This window comes from Arachis duranensis, chromosome 4 (assembly GCF_000817695.3).
Source record: "Arachis duranensis cultivar V14167 chromosome 4, aradu.V14167.gnm2.J7QH, whole genome shotgun sequence".
Taxonomy (NCBI): Eukaryota; Viridiplantae; Streptophyta; class Magnoliopsida; order Fabales; family Fabaceae; genus Arachis; species Arachis duranensis.
In genome coordinates, this window is record NC_029775.3 from 96,288,428 (window position 1) to 96,306,564 (window position 18,137).

Here is an 18,137-nt window from a genome sequence, read left to right on the forward strand (position 1 = left end):
GTCAGAACTTTCCAACCTCTTCTTTGGATCTCATGTCGGATCTCCAGATACTCATTTTTCTTGAGCTTGAAAGGGACCTCAGGATCACCTTCTTCTTGGCCACAACCTCATAGAAGTGGTCTTGATGGACCTTTGAGATGAATCTCTCCATCTCCCATGACTCGGAGGTGGAAGCTTTTGTCTTCCCTTTCCCTTTTCCAGAGGTTTCTCCGGCCTTAGGTGCCATAAGTGGTTATGAAAAAACAAAAAGATATGCTTTTCCCACACAAAACTTAGAATATTGCTCACCCTCGAGCAAGAGAAGAAAGAAGAGAAGAAGAAGAAGAAAAAAATGGAGGAGAGGGAGAGAGGTGTGTATTCAGCCAAGGGGGAGAAGAGAGGGTTGTGTTGTGTGAAAATGAAGAAGGATAGAGGGGTTTATATAGTGGAGGGAGAGGGGTTAAGGTTCGGCTATATTGGGTGGGTTTGGTGGGAAAGGGATTTTGAATTTGAAGGTAGGTAGGGTTTATGGGGAAGAGTGGATGGATGTGAGTGGTGAAGAGGTGATCGGGAAGAGAGATTGAGGTGATTGGTGAAGGGTTTTTAGGGAAGAGTGTTATGAAAAGGTGTGAGAGAGGAGAGAAGGTGAGTTGAGGTAGGTGGGGATCCTGTGGGGTCCACAGATCCTGAGGTGATCCTGTGATCCTGAGGTGTCAAGGATTTATCATCCCTGCACCAATAAGGTGTGTAAAATGCCCACTGCATGCAATCCTGGCGTTCAATGCCATATTGATGCTTGTTTCTGGCATCGAACGCCAGCTCTATGCTTGTTTTGGGCGTTCAACACCAATTTGCAGCATGTTTCTGGCGTTAAACGCCAGTTCCATGGTTTTTTATGGCGTTTAATGCCAGCTTTCCTCAGGGTGCAATCCTGGCATTTGAACACCAGACTGCTGCTTGTTTCTGGCGTTCAATGCCAGATTCATGCTCTGTTCTGGCGTTGAACGCCAGCCAGATGCTCCTTACTAGCGTTTAAACGCCAGTAAGCTCTTCCTCCAGGGTGTGCTGTTTCTTCTGCTGTTTTTGATTCTGTTTTTAATTTTAGTAATTGTTTTGTGACTCCACATGATCATGAACCTAATAAAACATAAAAGAACAATAAAAAATATAGATAAATAAAAATTGGGTTGCCTCCCAATAAGCGCTTCTTTAATGTCAATAGCTTGACAGTGAGCTCTCATGGAGCCTTACAAATCCTCAGAGCATTGTTGGGACCTCCCAACACCAAACTTAGAGTTTGAATGTGGGGGTTCAACACCAAACATAGAGTTTGGTTGTGGCCTCCTAACACCAAACTTAGAGTTTGATTGTGGGGGCTCTGTTTGACTCTGTATTGAGAGAAGCTTTTCATGCTTCCCCTCCATGGTTACAGAGGAAGATCCTTGAGCCTTAAACACAAGGTAGTCCCCATTCAATTGAAGGACTAGTTCACCTCTATCAACATCAATCACAGCTTTTGCCGTGGCTAGGAAGGGTCTTCCAAGGATGATGCATTTATCATCCTCCTTCCTAGTGTCTAAGATTATGAAATCAGCAGGGATGTAAAGGCCCTCAACCTTTACTAACACGTCCTCTACCAATCCATAAGCTTGTCTTATTGACTTGTCTACCATCTCTAATGAGAATATGACAGCCTGTACCTCAAAGATCCCCAGCTTCTCCATTACAAAGAGTGTCATAAGATTTATGCCTGACCCCAGGTCACCCAGAGTCTTCTTAAAGGTCATGGTGTCTATGGTACAAGGTATTAAGAATTTACCAGGATCTTGTTTCTTTTGAAGTAAAGTTTGCTGAACCCATGTATCTACTTCACTAATGAGCAAGGAAGGTGCATCTTCCCAAGTCTCATTACCAAACAACTTGGCATTCACCTTCATGATAGCTCCTAGATATTGAGCAACTTGCTCTCCAGTTACATCTTCATCCTCTTCAGAGGAAGAATAGTTTTCAGAGCTCATGAATGGCAGAGGGAGGTTTAATAGAATCTCTATGGTCTCTATATGAGCCTCAGATTCCTCTAGGTCTTCAATAGAGAACTCCTTCTTGTCTGGGAGACGTCCCATGAGGTCTTCCTCATTGGGATTTATGTCCTCCCCTTCCTTTCTAGGTTCGGCCATTTTGATTATGTCAATGGCCTTGCACTCTCTTTTTGGATTCTCTTCAGTATTGCTTGGGAGAGTATTAGGAGGAGTTTCAGTAATTTTCTTACTCAGCTGGCCCACTTGTGCCTCCAAATTTCTGATGGATGACCTTATTTCACTCATGAAACTTAAAGTGGCCTTAAACAGATCAGAGACTATGTTGCTAAGCTAGAGGAGCTCTGCTCAGAATTCTCTGTCTGTTGCTGAGAAGATGATGGAAAAGGCTTGCTATTGCTGAGCCTGTTTCTTCCACTATTGTTAAAGCCTTGTTGAGGCTTCTGCTGATTCTTCCATGAGAAATTTGGATGATTTCTCCATGAGGAATTATAGGTGTTTCCATAAGGTTCACCCATGTAATTTACCTTTGCCATTGCAGGATTCTCAGGATCATAGGCTTCTTCTTCAGAAGATGCCTCTTTAGTACTGTTGGATGCATTTTGTCATCCATTCAGACTTTGAGAAATCATGTTGACTTGCTGAGTTAACATTTTGTTCTGAGCCAATATGGCATTCAGAGCATCAATCTCAAGAACTCCCTTCCTCTGAGGCATCCCATTATTCACAGAATTCCTCTCAGAAGTGTACATGAATTGGTTATTTGCAACCATATCAATAAGTTCTTGAGCGTCTGCAGGTGTTTTCTTTAGGTGAATGGATCCACCTGCAGAATGGTCCAGTGACATCTTAGAGAACTTGGATAGACCATAATAGAATATATCCAGAATGGTCCACTCTGAAAGCATGTCAGAAGGACACCTTTTGGTCATCTGCTTATATCTTTCCCAAGCTTCATAGAGGGATTCACCATCTTTCTGTTTGAAGGTCTGAACATCCACTCTAAGCTTGCTCAACTTTTGAGGAGGAAAGAACTTAGCCAAGAAGGCCGTGACCAGCTTATCTCAAGAGTCCAGGCTATCTTTAGGTTGAGAGCCCAACCATGTTCTAGCCCTGTCTCTTACAGCAAAAGGGAAAAGCATGAGCCTGTAGACTTCAGGATCTACTCCATTAGTCTTAACAGTCTCACAGATCTGCAAGAACTCAGTCAAAAATTGATAGGATCCTCTGATGGAAGTCCATGGAACTTGCAGTTCTATTGCATTAGAGCAACTAGTTGAGGTTTCAGCTCAAAATTGTTTGCTCCAATGGCAGGGATTGAGATGCTTCTTCCATCAAATTTAGAATTGGGTGTAGTATAATCACCAATCATCCTCCTTGCATTATTATTTTTGGCTGCCATCTCCTCTTCCTTTTCAAAAATTTCTGTAAGGTTGTCTCTGGATTGTTGTAATTTAGCTTCTCTTAGTTTCCTCTTCAGAGTCCTTTCAGGTTTAGGGTCTGCTTCAATAAGAATATTCTTATCCTCGCTCCTGCTCATATGAAAAAGAAGGGAACAGAAAATAATAATAATAGGAATCCTTCTTTACCACAGTAGAGAGATTCCTTTATGTTAGTAGAAGAATAAAAGAATAGAAGAGGGAAAAAGTAAGAATCCAAACATAAGGGGGAAGAGTGAGTTCAAATTCTTGAGATGAAGAGAAGTGTTAGTAAATGAATGAATAAATAGAAAGAGATGAGAGAGAGGGATTTTCGAAAATTAACTTAAAATAAAAGAAAAATATTTTTGTTTTTATTTTAAATTAAAGTTAAAATTCGAAAACTAAGAGAAGGAATAAAATCAAAATTAGAATTTGAAATAATTAGTTAATTAAAAGAATTTTGAAAAAGAGGGAGATGATTTTTGAAAATTAGAGAGAAAAAAGTAGTTAGGTGGTTTTGAAAAAGATAAGAAACAAACAAAAAGTCAATTAGTTAGTTAAAAAAGATTTGAAAATCAATTTTGAAAAGATAAGAAGTTAGAAAAGATATTTTGAAATCAAAATTTTGAAAAAGATATAATTTTAAAAAAAGATATTTTGAAAAGATATGATTGAAAAAGATTTGATTTTTAAAATTAAAATTTGATTACTTGACTAACAAGAAACTAAAAGATATGATTCTAGAATTTAAAGATTGAACATTTCTTAACAAGAAAGTAACAAACTTCAATTTTTTGAATCAATCACATTAATTGTTAGTAAAGTTTTCGAAATTTTGAAATAAAGATAAGAAAAGATTTTGAAAAATATTTTCAAATTTTTGAAAATCATAAAAGAAAAATGAAAAAGATTTGATTTTTGAAAATGATTTTGAAAAGATAGGATTTTTAAAATTGAAAATTTGACTTGACTTATAAAAAATAGCTAATTTTTAAAAATTTTTGACTAAGTCAACTCAAATTTTTGTAAATTATGAGCAAAATAAGGAAAAGATATATATATTTTTTATTTTTGAATTTTTAATGAGGAGAGAGAAAAACAACAAAAATGACTCATAACATGAAAATTATGAATCAAAACACATGATGCATGCAAGAACACTATGAATGTCAAGATGAACACTAAGAACACTTTGAAGATCAAGATGAACATCAAGACTTATTTTTGAAAAATTTTTAAGAAAAGAAAAACATGCAAGACACCAAACTTAGAAATTTTTCATACTTAGACACTATGAATGCAAAAATGCATATGAAAAACAACAAAAAACACAAAACAAGAAAATATGAAGATCAAACAAGAAGAATTGTCAAGAACAACTTGAAGATCATGAAGAATACATGCATGAATTTTCGAAAAATGCAAAAGTTTTTAAAACATGCAATTGACACCAAACTTAAAAATTGACTCAAGACTCAAACAAGAAACACAAAATATTTTTGATTTTTATGATTTTATGATTTTTTTGTATTTTTCGAAATTTTTTTTGAAAAACGCAAAACAAAGAAAAAAAAATTTGAAAAAATTTTGAAAACTTTTTGAAAAGAAAATTACCTAATCTGAGCAACAAGATGAACCGTCAGTTGTCCAAACTCGAACAATCCCCGGCAACGGCGCCAAAAACTTGGTGCACGAAATTGTGATCATCAACAATGGTGCCAAAAACTTGGTAGTGCTCTCAAACGTGAATCACACTTTGTCACAACTTCGCACAACTAACCAGCAAGTGCACTGGGTCGTCCACGTAATACCTTACGTGAGTAAGGGTCGAATCCCACGGAGATTGTTGGTATAAAGCAAGCTATGGCCATCTTGTAAATCTCAGTTAGACGGATTCAAATGGTTATAAAGGTTTCGAATTTTATAATAAATAAAACATAAAATAAGATAGAGATACGTATGTAAATCATTGGTAGGAATTTCAGATAAGCGTATAGAGATGCTGTATTCCTTCTGAATCTCTGCTTTTCTGCTGCTTTCATCCAATTCTTCTTACTCCTTTCCATGGCAAGCTGTATGTAGGGCATCACCGTTGTCAATGGCTACATCCCATCCTCTCAGTGAAAATGGTCTAAATTCTCTTGTCACAGCACGGCTAATCATCTGTCGGTTCTCGATCATGTCGGAATAGAATCCATTGATTCTTTTGCGTCTGTCACCACGCCCAACAATCGCGAGTTTGAAGCTCGTCACAGTAATTCAATCCCTGAATCCTACTCGGAATACCACAGACAAGGTTTAGACTTTCCGGATTCTCAAGAATGGCCGCCAAAGGGTTCTAGCTTATACCACGAAGATTCTGATTAAGGAATCTTCCAAGAGATACACGCTCGGTCTAAGGTAGAACGGAAGTGGTTGTCAGTCACGCGTTCATAAGTGAGAATGATGATGAGTGTCACGGATCATCACATTCATCATGTTGAAGTGTAACGAATATCTTAGAACAAGAATAAGTTGAATTGAATAGAAAATAGTAGTAATTGTATTGAAACTCGAGGTACAGCAGAGCTCCACACCTTTAATCTATGGTGTGTAGAAACTCCACCGTTGAAAATACATAAGTGATGCTCCAGGCATGGCCGAATGGCCAGCCCCCATAAACGTGATTAAAGGATCATAAGGTGAACCAAAAATAATCCAAAGATGTCTAATACAATAGTAAAATATCCTATTTATACTAGACTAGTTACTAGGGTTTACAGAAATAAGTCTAAATGTAGAAATCCACTTTCGGGGCCCACTTTGGTGTGTGCTTGGGCTGAGCTTGAGCTTTACACGTGCAGAGGCTTCTTCTGGAGTTAAACACCAAGTTGTAACATGTTTTTGGCGTTTAACTCTGGTTTGTAACGTGTTTCTAGCGTTTTACTCTAGAATGCAGCATGGAACTAGCGTTAAACGCCAGTTTGTGTCGTCTTAACTCGAATAAAGTGTGGACTATTATATATTGCTGGAAAGCTCTGGATGTCTATTTTCCAACGCCATTAACAACGCACCATTTGGAGTTTTGTAGCTTCAGAAAATCCATTTCGAGTGCAGAAAAGTCAAAATCCAACAACATCAGCAGTACTTTGTCAGCCTCCTATCAGACTTTTGCTCAGGTCCCTCAATTTCAGCCAGAAAATACCTGAAATCACAGAAAAACACACAAACTCATAGTAAAGTCTAGAAATATAAATTTTGCATAAAAACTAATAAAAACATCCCTAAAAGTAGCTAGATCCTACTAAAAACTACCTAAAAGCAATGCCAAAAAGCGTATAAATTATCTGCTCATCAAGACTCCACACTCCTGTATGTATATCCATATCTCTATCTTCTGATCTTCATCATCCTTTTATTTTTTTTAATTATTATCTAAGAGTATTGTGATTTATTATTATTAAATGTGGGCATATTCAACCCGTTTCTTTATTCTTGTAGCTTGAATTTGAAATACATTAATATAAAAGTATCATATATAGAAATTTTGAGTCATGTTGCTTGTCAATTTGTGTTTTCTTCTGCTGATTCTTTTAGTTCTCTGAAGCTGTCTACAAGAGATCAGTATTTCCTGTTTACAAAGCATATAGGTTGGTCCAAGCATCAATAGCTGATTGTGTATCAGAAACATTCTCTGCTATTCGAACAGTGAGTTCTCCATGGTTTATACTTCAAATTTATATTAACTTTGTGCATTGTAAAGTCTTGTATTTGTAATAGACAGTTGATAACAGTAAAATAATGTTATGGCCGCCTTAACAAACCGAGTGATTCAGCGTTCATCTTATGTAATTAAATTAGATCTTTCGTTAATAGTTAATATTATAATATAAAGCCACTTTTTTAAACTCCTAAGAAATGTTCTAAAGATTGGGGGAAAAGAACAGATTCTTTAGAGCAATCACTAAGCAGGTTATTCATCTATTTATATTTTTATTCATTTAACAAAAGATTAACAAATTAGAGCAAGGGCTTAATTCATAACTTTTTTTTGTCTTCTTCCCTTGTCAGATCTCCAACTTTGTGATTGGACTGTATTCCATCTCTACCTAATTCTCTTCCTTTCCTTTGTTTTGCAAAACTACAACACCACCTCTTCCTTTCTCGCTTCTTTGCAAATTCTTCCTCCTTGCCCTTGTTGGGTATGCCCCAAAAGTAGCTAAAATATAATATTTTCGGGAATTGTTCTTATATCTTTGATTTCTTATTCAGTGATGATACCTTTTGTTGCTGAGATATACATTGCAGCATAACTATGATGCAGAATTATGTTTTCACTGGCATAAGCTACAACTCTCACACTCTTGGATCAGCTATGAGCAACTTGACTCCGACAATTACTTTTTTGCTGGCATAGTGCTACATAATGCTATCAATACATATACTTAGCCGAAGTATATCAGATATATGTGTGATTTCCGAAATTGATTAGGTAATCCATGTGCATGTCCATGTTTCAAAATGAGCCACCTTATGGACTATTTTCTGATGCAATGCAGGTTCAGGGGAACTCTTTCCAGAAAAAGGTGACATTACTCTTCGGGATTCGCCATGCTGTAGAGGTATAGACCTGAGTTATTAATTCTGATGACAAAAGTTTTGCTGTTTTTCTTACTCTAATGCTGTACAGTAAATATGTTGTGCAATGAATATCTGTTTAACTATGCTTGCTGAATATGTTGACAGGAAAAGTCTAATGGGTCAAGTCAAGGGGGACCAAGACAAAGCTGAAGCTTTGACTGCCTTGTCTAATGCCTTTAATTCATCTTCTGATATGACATCCAGTATGGTATGGCAACATGTTTAAGATTGTATAAACTATATTTTTCTTTGTTGTTTTATAGTCAATGAAATTCAACCAAAAGTAGGTTCTCCTAACAAGAGGGTGTAGGATAATGATGAAGCATTTAAGCATATTGTATATGGTATCTTTTCTTTTGTTATTAGTGGTAAATTTAATAATTATATTTAGGTAGGTACATGTTTAGGTTTTTCCATCTTTGCCGAAAAGAAAATTGAAGGAAAGAATATCATAGTATTTAAATTAAATTTGCCAAAAAGAAAAATGAAGGAAAGATATCATAGTTTTTAAATTAAATTGAACATCTCCAAATCAAGTCACAGATCATGATGATTTCATACTCCGTTGGAACTTGCCTTTCTTTCTAATACTTTCTACTCTCACAGTCACAGTATAGATTGAATGTGCTGAATCAAGGAGGATCAAGACAAAGAGCAGAAGGTTTGGCTGCTTTAAACTATGTATTTAAATCATTATTCGGAACCAAAAGTTCTAGTCCTAAGACAACTGGAAGAAGTCAAGGATCACAGAGCAGCAGCAGTAGCTGCTCTCTCTCAAGTTCTTACTGCTGAGAAGAAGAAACAATCACCTGATTCGTCTCCTGTGGTAACCAGAAGTCCTGTTGTGGAAACTAGCACTTCCGGTGAGAAATATAGCTCTTATTGTCTAAGTTAAATGTGTTACAAAAGAAAGATTAGCTACTATGAGAAGGTTAGAGCGTCAAGTAGTTCTAGTGCAGTTCTACTACCACCGCCGCCACCCTCAATGTCTTCGGATGAGGACTATGATGATGATGAGGATGAAGATGATACTGAAGACTATAGCTGATAGTTTTAGTATAGTTGAACAATATACTAGGAATTATAGTTGATGATCAATACATTTTGTTTATGTTTTGAATTATATTGACTTGCTTGTTTATAGTACTTCATAATACGATGAATTTATTTATTTTTTGAAATATTATAAATATTCGAATACAAATTAGATGAAAATTTGTATTAAATTTATATTTATTTTGTATGAAAACAAGTTTATTTTGCAATTAGAAAAATAAAAAAATTCTATTTACCTTACTGACGGATTTACAGACGGATTTTATGTCTGTAATCAGAACGTGGGATGATTTTCCAAAGTTCAAATTACAGACGAAAAATCCGTCGGAAAATTCATCAGAAAATCCGTCTGTAATTACAGGCAGAAAATCCGTCGGAAAACCCATCTGTAATTACAGACGGAAAATTCGTTGAAAAATCCGTCTGTAATTACAGACGGAAAATCCATCTGAAAATCCGTCTATAATTACAGACGAAAAATCCGTCGGAAAGTTCGTCGCCTTTGGGAAATGGATAGAAAATTTACAGAGGGAAAATCCGTCGGTAACTGCTAAAAATCCGTCTGTAATTTTTCGACGGAAAAAAAATATGTCGGTAAATAATTTCCGACGGGACTTTTACAGAGGGACAAAATTCGTCGGTAATTTTGTCGGTAACCAAAAATCTGTCTGTAATAAAGACTAAATCCGTCTGTAAATCTGTCTGTATTAATCCATTTTCTAGTTGTGTAATGGACTCTTTTTTTTATTTTTTTATACAAGAAGAACCGCCATAGATTAATAAGGATTAATCTAATACTTGAATTCTGATACCAAATAATATAAAAAAAGATAAACAAGATAAGAATTGAAATTGAATAAAAAAGATAAATTGTAATCGAAATAGAAAAAAAAAGATAGATTAAATTGAATACAAATAGAATAACTTTACTTTCTACCCAATTTCTTGACATAACAAGAAAGAAACTCATCAACCTAACTTGTCCATGCCATAGTTTGAGAATTAAATTGAAGGGACTCTTCAACTTTCTACCCAATTTCTCGATGCAACAAGAGTGTGACTCACTCAACCTCATTTGTCTACATCATAATTTCATCACAAAATTAAAAAGTGATTTAGTACCTCTAATTACTCAATATTGCGACTACAATAGCTAAGAATGTATTTATAACTTTTTATTAGGTTAAAATAAAGAAAATTTTAAAGCCCAAAAATATATAAAACCCAATTTAATAATCAAGATTTTTTGCTAGCTGGTGGCACTCCGTGTTCAATGGTGACCTTGACCATGAACCCATTAATACTTTTTGGTGAATGCTATAGTATTTAAAAGGTGGTGTTTATTTATTAAAAGAAGTTAAAAGTTATTATTTAATTTAAAAGATATAAAAATAAATAATTTTTAAAAAATTAAATTTATTATAAAAAATAAATTAGATAAAATTTAGACAAAAATTTATAGATACTATAAAATTAACTAGTACTTTTTACTGCTCTTTGTTTTGAAATTTAGAAATCCCAAAACTTATGAGTTTTTTAAAGAAAAGAAACCACAGCAGAAGCTATCCTAGCAGCTAATTCTTTTCTTCTCGAGAACCTTCCTTTGTCTTTAGTTATTCTATTTAATGAGTTTTTATTGTTTTAATGGGAGATATAGTGAGACTTTAAAATTCTCAGTAGATATGATAATTTTTTATTTATGTTGGTTTCCATTAGTCACGTAAAATATTGTGGCTATCATAATTATATAAAAAATTATTTTAATGTAATGTAAATATGTATATATAATATCTTTATTTTTTATTTTTCTTCATCTGCTTGTCTCACATATAAAAGGTCTTTGTAAAAAATTTTCATTTTTTGATGTGTCTCATAACATTATGACAACAAAACAAAAACTACGACCAACCAAAACTTCTTGTCTTTTTAACAGTTGATAGTTCGTCTTATATATTTATTTTTAGCATAATTAATAGAGTATAATATTGTGTTATGCCAATTTAAGTAATATAATAAACTAATAATAATAACCACAATAATAATAATAATAATAATAATAATAATAATAATAATAATAATAATAATAAGTAAATAACTATAATTATAGTCACTCAATAAAAATAAAACAATACACAAAAAAACACACCATTCTATTTTAAAGAAGGCAATTCTTCCTGTCAAAACATCACCGCCACCTAAAAATGAGTGCTCTGTATTTTATAACATCACCCACCTCTAACCCTCCATGATTTTTTGGTCTTTAATTCATTTTCCATTTTATTGTTGGTAGGCCTCTACTTCCATCAGGCTTACCCTAGAAAAATCTTGATTGCAAAGATGCAATTTTTGCTGCCACCTGTTTAGGAACATTAAACAATATGCAAATCAATGGTTAACCATTAACGAATTGGTTTTGTATTGCATGATTCCATCATCCATTGGAAAGAAAAATTTAGCAATACGCAAATCTAACAACCCTTATATCTTTTCTTCACTTCGAACGAACATACTCTATATCTGATTTCAATCAATGAGAACCACTTCAAATTTAATCTCTTCAAATTATGTGGCTTCATCTAACAATTAATTTTTAATATGAGTCCTTCTAGGGAGATAATAAAGTATATATATAATATGTATAATGAATTATTTATTTGGTCCAATATATATTAATAATGTAAATTAAACATTATTATCTCTAATTTCTAGTTATTTGTTTAGTTTTGTGATATGTACTCCCAATTTACCCCAAATTCTTTCACATTAACTCTTCATCACCCACGGTTACTCTACCCTCCAAAAAACCCCATTGTTTGTTCCGCAGAAAAACCTCCCTTTCTTCGCCGCCCCACTGTGTGCGCAGCAACCTGCATCCTACCGCTCTGTTTCTATGCGACGTGTAGCCTTCGTTCCTGCCGACTGGAACTGTCGCGCTCTGCCTCCTCGCGCCAACGCCCTCGCTGGAAGAACCTCCGTCACTCCTCACACGGCCGAACATCTGTGTCCTGCAACTGTCAGCGCCAGCCTGCTGCCTAGGTCTTGTTGAATTACTCGAAGAATAAACATCCATGAAAACTGAGAAAGTGAACATCTAAAATCATACAAAAACGAACATCCAATGTGAACGTGTATAAATAACAACATAATTACTTTATAAAATGACTAACTACCAATCAAATGACCGTGTAAAAAAACATTTTGAAACCGTGATAGTCAGATAAACCATAACCAGCTATCATCGTCTACAAGTAAGTACCCAAGAATAACTATCCACGTTCACAAAGAAAGTGAATATCCGGCGACGGAAAGAAGGCACAAACCGGCTGCGACGGAGGCGCTGGACGTCCGGGTTGCTGTGGTTCCGCGCCGTAGCGGCACTGTACCAGTTTTTACTTCGAGGAGAGAGTAAAAGAAGAAGTTCACACTGTATTAAGAGAGGGAGGTAATCCTAATTTGATTCCATAACGGACAGGAATCATGATTTGATTCAAATTTTAAATTAAAAACTACTCAAAATTAATTAATTGCTTCTAATTTAATTCTAATTTTAATTTAATCCCCATTGTACACATTGTATTAAACATACATTGGCTCCTCATACTTTTCTTTTAGTATTTACCCTAAAAATAAATCATTGAGATAAAAATATATATGTTGGGCTGTTTTTCTATTTCTTATGTTTTACTATGATAAATAAAGAAAAATAATTATAGCTCCCTAATAAAATAATTCATAAAACATATAATGTTTTTGAGTATCCGTCTATGAAAATTAAATCCATATGCAATCAAAACGCATTAGTGGCATTACATATGCTTAGGGAAACAATGACAAATGTAAACTGCTAGACTACACACTACACACCTATATAATCGAAAGACAAGATTTCTTCACTTAAAGTTACTCCTTAGCCATTCAAGGACATTCAGACTAAAAGCATTTCCAAGAGAAAGTCCAGCAACTAGTCCTCCTACATATCCAATTATAATTATTTTCCAATCAAACTGAAGCAAGGATCCTGAATCTTGATCTCCATCAGATTGAGGCATTGAAGCTATACCTTGATCTTCACAGTTTCTCAACAATTGAATCCCACACAACCCTTGATTTCCCTCAAATGAGTTTTCTTCGAAGGTGGAAAATTGTCCGTTTTCTGGTATTGGACCTGAAAGTTTATTGAAAGACACATTAAAGAACTCTAAAAAGTTGAGTTCTAATAATTGCCGAGGAATTTTTCCTGATAAGTTGTTGAGAGAAAAATCCAATGCTTCAAGGTTCGAAAGCTTTCGTAATGAAGAAGGAATGTTTCCCGAAAGCATGTTATTTGACAAGTTGAGCAAGACAAGACTTTTCAACTCACCCATGACATCCGGAATTATTCCAGAAATTCTGTTACTTGAAAGATCAATGGCTACCATGTAGTAGAGGTGCTGAAGTTCATTATAAGTCATCACAATCCCTTTGTTAGACATTGTGAACGCATAATCAATGTAAATAGACCAAGATTTTCCACTGAACTTTATAACATTATTCTCATATGCCAATTGACTTGCATTGGACATCATCATGGATTTCCAACTCTTGATCATTTCTGGAGTCAAAATTCTGGAGAATTTGTTGTGAGAAAAATCAAGGATGTGAAGCTTAGAAAATGTGCATGGCTTTGGGCATATGATGGGTCCATAAAATTCATTATGGCGCAGAGAGATAACTTTCAACTCAGGAAGAGTGCTCAACCAAAATGGAAATGAATCATTAATTTGGTTATGACCCACATTAAGATACTCTAACATTCTACAATTGACCAAAGCTCTTGGTAACTGACCCTGCAAATTGTTTTCACTTAAATCAATCATCTTAAGGCCACTTCCGATTGTATATGTTTGAGGAATACGGCCAACCAATTTGTTTCCTTGTAGCATTAAAGCTTGAAGAGATTGGCTAAAGTTTCCTATGCATGAAGGAATATCGCTGCTTAAGTTGTTGTAGGACAAATCAAGATAGACAAGTAATTTTAGATTGCATATCCAATTAGGTAAAGACTTAACATCATTATATGACACATCTAGATAAGATAGTGCATCCAGCTGGAAAATAACAACTGGAAACTCACCTACATTGCATGATACCAAATCTAGTACTTCTAATGGAGGAAGGGTTGCATTATTGATGGAAAATGTTCCACTGAGCAGAGATAAGTTGTTGTGTCCTAAGGTAAGAAAATTAAGGCTTTTGAGATTTAGAAACATTTTAAGATCTATCTGACCTTCCAACAAATTGTTGCTTAAAGAAAGAGATTCAAGATTCTCTAGTCTAAACAGAGAGAGAGGGATTTCACCTTGCAGGTTATTTTGCTGAAGACTCAAGTAAAATAAAGCGGTTAGGTTCATTATCCATGATGGGATTTCACCACTTAGGTTGCAAGAATCCAAATCCAATGCTTGAATTGGAGGAAGGGTTACATTGGAAGAACTTTTCCTAGTGGTCAAAACCAAATTATTGGATGATATATCTAGATCAGTTAGCACTTTCAGCTTTAGAAACATCTCAAGCTCTACTTGTCCCTTCAACAAATTATTCCCTAGAACAAGAGTTTCAAGGTTCTCTAGGCCAAAGAGAGAACGAGGAATTTCACCATAAAGGTTATTTTCAAAAAGACTCAAGTGTGCTAAATTGGTTAAGTTCCCTATAGAATATGGAATTTCACCGCTTATTTTATTGTATCCAAGCATAAAATACTCAAGCTGAGTGAGGTTCCCTATTGAAGAAGGAATAGAACCATAAAATTTGCATTCTGAAATTGAGAACCAATACAAGGAATTAAGATTTCCAATGGATGCTGGTAAAGAACCATGGAAACTTGTTCCTCTGAGATTCAATAAGCTGATGAGTGAACTTGAGTGAAAATCAGGCAACATACCAGTGAGGTTATTGTTGTACTCTAAATTCAAAACTCTTAATTTTGGAAGATGGAACACCCCAATTGGAAATTCACCATATAGTTCACAATAAGAAAGGGATAGTTGCTCCAGATGTGTAAGATTTGTGAGTATATTTGGTACAAATGATGATATAGTCACAAAAGAGAGATGGAGTTCTTTGAGTCTAGTTGAGTTTTGAATTAAGGATCTTAGTGTGGTTGTCTTGAGTCTTAAATGGTTGATTGGATCATGGGGATTATCCACACCAATATAGCTGCGGAGATCAAGGGATAACAAGTTGGGCAGCAGTGAAACTTCATGTGGGACTTCGCCAGAGAATGTGGTTTCAGAGGCATGAGAAAGATTCAGATGCCTTAGCCGTGAAAGATCACCTATCCTAGCTGGAACTTGAGAGTGATTGAAGTTGTTGTCTGAAAGATCAAGACTTCGAAGATGCACAAGTGAGAAAAGAGTGCTATTGCCATCCATGGAACCATAAAGCTGGCTGCTACTAAGATCAATGCCAGTCACATGACCTGTGAGATCGTCGCATTCAACGCCATGCCATGATGAGCAGCAATCTGTAGTTGGAATCCAAGAAGCAGTTTTAGGATAACTGAATGGATTTTGAGAAGCAGACTTACTGATCACAAAGCTTTCCTTAAACTTCAATAAGGCGTTGCTTTCATCTTCATGACACACATTAGTGGTTGAATGATTCATAGTTAAGCAGTTTGTGAGTGGGAATGATGAGAAGAGTGAGTGATGAAAAAAGAGAAGAAAGTGTAGTGACAAAGCAAGATGCCGCAATAACTCCATTGCGTTATGGCCTTTTAATTGGTTCAAAGCTTAAGTTTAAATGAAAAGTTAAAGCAAACACCATGCCAATATATATTGATTGTACCAACTACCAACGACTCAATATTTTAAGGAGTTAATTTTAGTACAAATTTCCTGTTACATGTTAGTTTGAACAAATCAGCTCATCGATATAGAGACTGAGAGTTAAGAGTTAAGACCGGATGGCACAAAATTCTATTGATGATATGTTGTTAAAGGTTCAATTACTCAGTGGAATCATATAGTTCCACAAATTTATAATTAGATTTGTATATTTTTTTGTCAATTACATCTCTACATTATTTTTACTTTTGTAATTAAGTCATTTTTATGTAAAAAATATTAAAATTAATAGAATATTTTTTTTAAAAAATACATAATCAAAGACCTAATTAGATTTTTAATTATAAATATTTTCAATTTACAAAAAAATATTTAGTTAATTCTAATATTTTTTATACTAGAAAAAATTTAATTACAAAATTAAAAACAGTATAGAAACCTAAATAAAAAAATATAAAGACTTAATTAAAAATTCTGTAAAACTATAAAAATTAGGGATATTCTCCACATACAAGCGTTTTTTTATACAAGTCTTTACAAGTCATTTGTATTAATGCACTTCCAATCGTTACTACACGTTTTCACTGCACCTTCTTCTTCTTCTTGCTGCACGTTCTTCTTCCTCTTCCTCTTCTTCTCTTTCTTTTCTTTCGTTTCTTGCCTTCTCTTTCTCCTTCTCCATTTACATGCTTTTCTCTCCGTTTTCTTTTTTCGTTATTCTCGATTTTCATTATTTTTTGACATCAAGTTCTGAAATCGTTTTTGAAGAAGAAGAAGTAGTAGAAGATGAGGAGGAGAAAGAGAAAGAGTTCTGAATTATGCATAAGGTGTACTTCAACGAATTTTGGGTGTATTTTTTAAATCCTTTGGGTGTAGTTTTATAATCTTTTGGGTGTATTTTTGTAAACCTTTGGGTGTATTTCTATAATCGTTTGGGTGAATTCCTGTAATCGTTTGGGTGTATTTCTGTAATCGTTTGGGTGTATTTCTTAAGTTCCATTATCTTCAAATTTGGCAAGAAACTCGTTTTCATAGAGGAAGAAGAAGAGTCGTTCATAATGCATGGTGAATAGCGCGCTTTGGAAACAGAAAGTAGTTGAATAACGTGCGTTTATTTACTCTTGAATGTAGGAGTGTAATGCATGTGTTTTGTTGAGTTTGTGCCAACTTATAAGACTTGTAAGCCAAAAAGATTTATATGTATAGTAAACCTCTAAAAATTAATAGAATAATTAATCTTTTTTTAAATGATATATATTTCCTCTATTTAGCTATTGAATCACAATAATTTATAATGAAAATAAACTAGACCAAATTTACCGATAATGGAAAATATACAAACAATTTTAGATTGATATTACATTTTTTAGAAATAAAAAAGAGACAAGTTTGATAGACAACTTTCTTTATATAATATTGTGTTTGATATTTAGATCTAAAATATATGCTACGTATTTAAATATATTTAAGTATATTTAGAGAAATATTTTTTTTATTTTGTCAAATACCCTTAGATACAAAAGATATAGTGTTGAATGAATGATATATTCAAAATAAAAAATATTATTTATATATTAAAATTAATTACTAACATTAACTAAATTATTACGTGTTTATATAATTAAAAAAATTTTGTTATCACGTAATTTTTAAAAAAACGTGACAATATTTTATTTCATAATTACTAGTTTTTTTTCCTCGTTTAATCCCCACCTCAAATTAATAAACAGGAAAAAGAAAGTTCCGAGAAGCTCTTTGTGTTCTTCTCTCAATATAGGTTGTTACCTAGATTATTTCTTTATCAATAATAGGTTTACCATTGTAATTATTTTTTAGTAAGAGTACATAAAAAAAAAGTACATAGTATATAAGGTGTAATAACTCAACAAATATTTTCTAAGGGGGATTTTTCATTCTCTCCAATAATGAGAAGAACCTATCTCTCTCCCTCTCTTAATCCCTTCTAATTCATCAAACCATCAACATCACAGCTTGAACAGCTTAGGGCATGAGATTTTCTTCATGGTGCGGTGAGCGTGGAGAGCAACCAAGCTGTGAATAAAAAAAAAAAGAAGAAAAAGTTGTGAATTGAGATCAATCCAATTTTGCCATTCTCTTTCTATCCCTAATTTTTCTTTCGACATTTTCTTTCCCCCATTCGTACCTCTTCCTTCAAACTCATCCAATAGAGTTTGATGAGA

The 18,137-nt window shown here is 34.2% G+C and overlaps 1 protein-coding gene, 1 long non-coding RNA gene and 1 other non-coding gene across 3 annotated transcripts; 2 read left to right on the plus strand and 1 right to left on the minus strand.

Moving 5' to 3' along the window:
• The first annotated feature begins 2,917 nt into the window (after positions 1–2,917).
• On the plus strand, positions 2,918–3,025 carry LOC127747143 (small nucleolar RNA R71). Its single transcript, XR_008008947.1, has one exon. It is a non-coding gene; the product is annotated as a small nucleolar RNA R71 (small nucleolar RNA).
• Positions 3,026–7,554: 4,529 nt separating this feature from the next.
• LOC127746488 (uncharacterized) lies at positions 7,555–8,144 on the plus strand. The gene is made up of 3 exons (XR_008008125.1): positions 7,555–7,617; positions 7,724–7,907; positions 7,975–8,144. It is a non-coding gene; the product is annotated as an uncharacterized LOC127746488 (long non-coding RNA).
• A 3,726-nt stretch (positions 8,145–11,870) lies between these two features.
• Positions 11,871–15,852, minus strand: LOC107485016 (receptor-like protein Cf-9 homolog). The gene is made up of 3 exons (XM_016105556.3): positions 13,036–15,852; positions 12,369–12,536; positions 11,871–12,203 (listed from the first exon to the last, which is right to left on the minus strand). Exons 1-3 carry the CDS (start codon positions 15,850–15,852, stop codon positions 11,871–11,873), a joined length of 3,318 nt encoding a protein of 1,105 aa, XP_015961042.2.
• Between the last annotated feature and the right edge of the window lie 2,285 nt (positions 15,853–18,137).